Raw genomic sequence first — 3,090 nt, forward strand, 5'->3', positions numbered from 1 at the left:
CCTTGTATTTTAGTTTCTTACAGCAACCATTTTACAACATTACTAATTACTATTTATGTTGTCGCAAGTGTGTTGTTAATCCTCAAACATTAAATTACGCGCGCGCGCACACACACAAAAAAGGTTTCATATTCCACCTAAACGGGGATAGTGAAGGGTAAGGCAGCATATATTTTAAAAGATATAAGGATCCGTTTAATCGCAATAATGGAATTTGGGTGAGAAGAAAACGAATTTCACGGAATTGAATTACCTAAAATTTGTTTTCCTGAGAATTGTCAACTAAATGTGTTTGATTGGTATAATTTTTCACCCAAAAAATGTTGAAATTTTGAATCTTTGGTATTTGTTTGATTTTGTTTTCCATGAAAATTGTGAATTAAAGGGATAGAATTTGTTCCAATTGCTAAAAAAATAATAGTGATAAATAAATAAATAATCAGCGAAAAACCAATTCCCATGGGTTTGGAGGGAATTAGTTTTCCACAAAACAAAGGAAATTGGTCACGTGTGGAGGGGTGGGGGGGAAGGAAAAGGAATTGCCAAGAAAAATTTGCAATTAAACAAGCCAAAAAGGTGGAAAATTGAAAATGTAGCTAATCAAACAGTCCACAAGAAAATTCCATGGAAAATTGGGCAAATCAAACAGTCCAGAAGAAAAAATTGAGTAGTAACTAATCAGAAATACACGTAAAGGTAGCCTTACATATTCCATAATCTCAAACTGATAAACAACATTGTTGTCAAAGGCCGAACGAGGTCCTGTCCTAGTGCAGTCAAAGTATTTCAGTAATGCAGGATTGTGGTCACCAACTACTGTGATCGTTTCACCTATATTAAGAACAAGTCAACAGATGCAAACTTAACCCCGAAGTTCAGAAAATAACATAAGAGAAGATATAGTATGCACAAAAAGATGAGTGGAAACACAAAACATTAGACATACGGACACATTGGTGAACAAAAATATAAAGAAAGTCTCAGTGCATGGCTACATTCGAATTTTATTTAGTCCCCAGCCTTCATTACGTGGGCAAGTAGGAAAAACAAAGAAACAGCAGAAGACAGGAATACTTTAGCAAGCATTACTAGTAGCAACTAGCATAGATATAAACCACCATAATATAGATGACATGAGATGTCAGTATATCCTGTCGTCAGAACATAAGACCCTGTATGATAGAATGACTCAAAACTCGCATTCTAGTACCTTTGCTAGAATAAAATGCCTTAATGACTTTTCTTGGACATATTTAAAAAAACCTATATGGCTGATAGAAGAGTATAAACATTGAAATATTGAATGCAGGCCTAGCTTCAGAATCTAGCTAGATAGACAGTACTAAATGCAGAGAGCAAAGAGGTGCAGTACATAATGCACTAACAAGGAGAAAGATAAAAATCATAATTACAAATAGAAAGTAACAGATAAAACAATGAACATTTATTAGTAGTGCATAAAGGACAGAAATAAAATTTATTTTCAGAAAAAATGAGATGACTATAATCAAACAAGTATTTCAACAAAAAACTATGCATTTTTCAACGAGTTTTACTTGAAAGCTAGGTCACGCTGGTGAAGCAGCAACTAATTAAAATTTTCTACTCTTTCTCGGCTTAACCCGTCATTAAACTCTCAGTGGATTCTTCCCAGCAAAAGAAAGCTACTCTCATGGACCCCTTTGACTTCAGATTCCATTGAAAAAACATCGAAGGAAAAATTAGCTCCAGTCTAGAAATTACAATTCCACCCATCAAATTATGGTAAGAAATCAACGGACTTAGGGATTCTCTACTTTCAGATTTGCAAAACTCCAAGTTTCCAATTCAAATTTCCCCAGTGAATTCTCCACTTCTAGAGTGGCTCCACCTAACTTTGTCAACAGCATCATTACCCAAACTGAAGTCCTATGACAAAAAGATAAAATCCTCAAATTTCAGTCTTTCTGCACTGTGTGCTGGGGCCAGCAGCAAACAATTACATTACAAAAAGGTTTCCAACGCACCCAGTAAATAGGAAAGAACAGGGCAATTCCGGATTGGTGTCTGTGTATAAAAGATGGACAGCTATGAGATCAAGGCTTAGCTCTAAAGCGAATTCCTGGGAGTAAGGATGAATGAAAAAAAAATGTTAGATGGCCAGTTACATTTTTTTCTCTCTAAATTGGTACCTAATAAAATTTCCTATTTTCCTATCTGCGACAAATTAACGCAGACAAATCCTTCTCTGGCCAAAATTCCAAGCGAACCTACGCATTTTAACCCACGTTTGACTAGGTAATATGGAACGTTTTAAAATAATAGCAACAACAATAACAATAACAATAATAATAGAAGACACTCCAAGATTAGACCTTTTTCATTCTCATAAAGAAATTAAACAAGCAGTAAGATCGGTGGGAAATGAATTGAGATTACCTGTAATCTTGTGGCGAGGCCTCTGAATAATGTTTCGGAAAATAACTCGAGGATCGCTTTCTCCTGCCCAGCTGCAACATCACGAAATTCACCAAAATTAACCAAAACACATTCAAATATACATATAGAAGTAAACACATGATAAAGTAGGGTAATTGGTGGTACCCAATGCGGAAATAGGAGCCGCCATTGTCAATGACGATGGGATGGTGTGAAGGGAAGGCACTGTAGTCTGACTGCCTCTGAATTTTCGATATGAATGGCATTTTTTGCAATTGCAGTCTCCCTCCCTCTATTGCGAAACCACGAACAGGATTGGTATGCTAGAATCTTTTCTGCGTCTTAGTACGTCGGTGTATAGTACTAATTCGAGTGGCTTCTGCCCTAACCCCAATTGGGACGGCAAGTTTGATTTAGCCGTTGTATGTCAACCATTCTCGAAGCACCGTTTAAAAAAATAAATAAATAAATAAATCTCATTTTACTCTCAGATCAAATATATTACATATTCTTGAACCCTGTTAGACAATTATTAAAGTAACTCTTTTTTTCACAAACTTATTTACAATTACACATTCTCATGAGAACCCTATTTGACAATTATTAAAGTAACTCTTTTTTTCTAAAACTCATTTACAATCACGCATTCTCATGATAAAATATTCTACATAT

At 35.3% G+C, this 3,090-nt stretch overlaps 1 protein-coding gene across 1 annotated transcript in view; it reads right to left on the bottom strand.

Moving 5' to 3' along the window:
• LOC111377546 (actin-related protein 5) overlaps positions 1-2,865 on the bottom strand; it is a 14,412-nt gene extending 11,547 nt beyond the window's left edge. Inside the window, exons 1-3 of the mRNA XM_023000676.1 lie at positions 2,584-2,865; positions 2,419-2,489; positions 707-831 (exon numbers count right to left, since the gene is read on the bottom strand). Of these exons, the coding sequence (XP_022856444.1) occupies positions 707-831; positions 2,419-2,489; positions 2,584-2,684 (297 nt within the window). The 5' untranslated portion in view covers positions 2,685-2,865. The remainder of the gene's footprint in view (positions 1-706; positions 832-2,418; positions 2,490-2,583) is intronic.
• Positions 2,866-3,090: the final 225 nt, after the last annotated feature.

The sequence above is a fragment of the Olea europaea genome, unplaced genomic scaffold (assembly GCF_002742605.1).
Source record: "Olea europaea var. sylvestris unplaced genomic scaffold, O_europaea_v1 scaffold1668, whole genome shotgun sequence".
Classification (NCBI taxonomy): Eukaryota; Viridiplantae; Streptophyta; class Magnoliopsida; order Lamiales; family Oleaceae; genus Olea; species Olea europaea.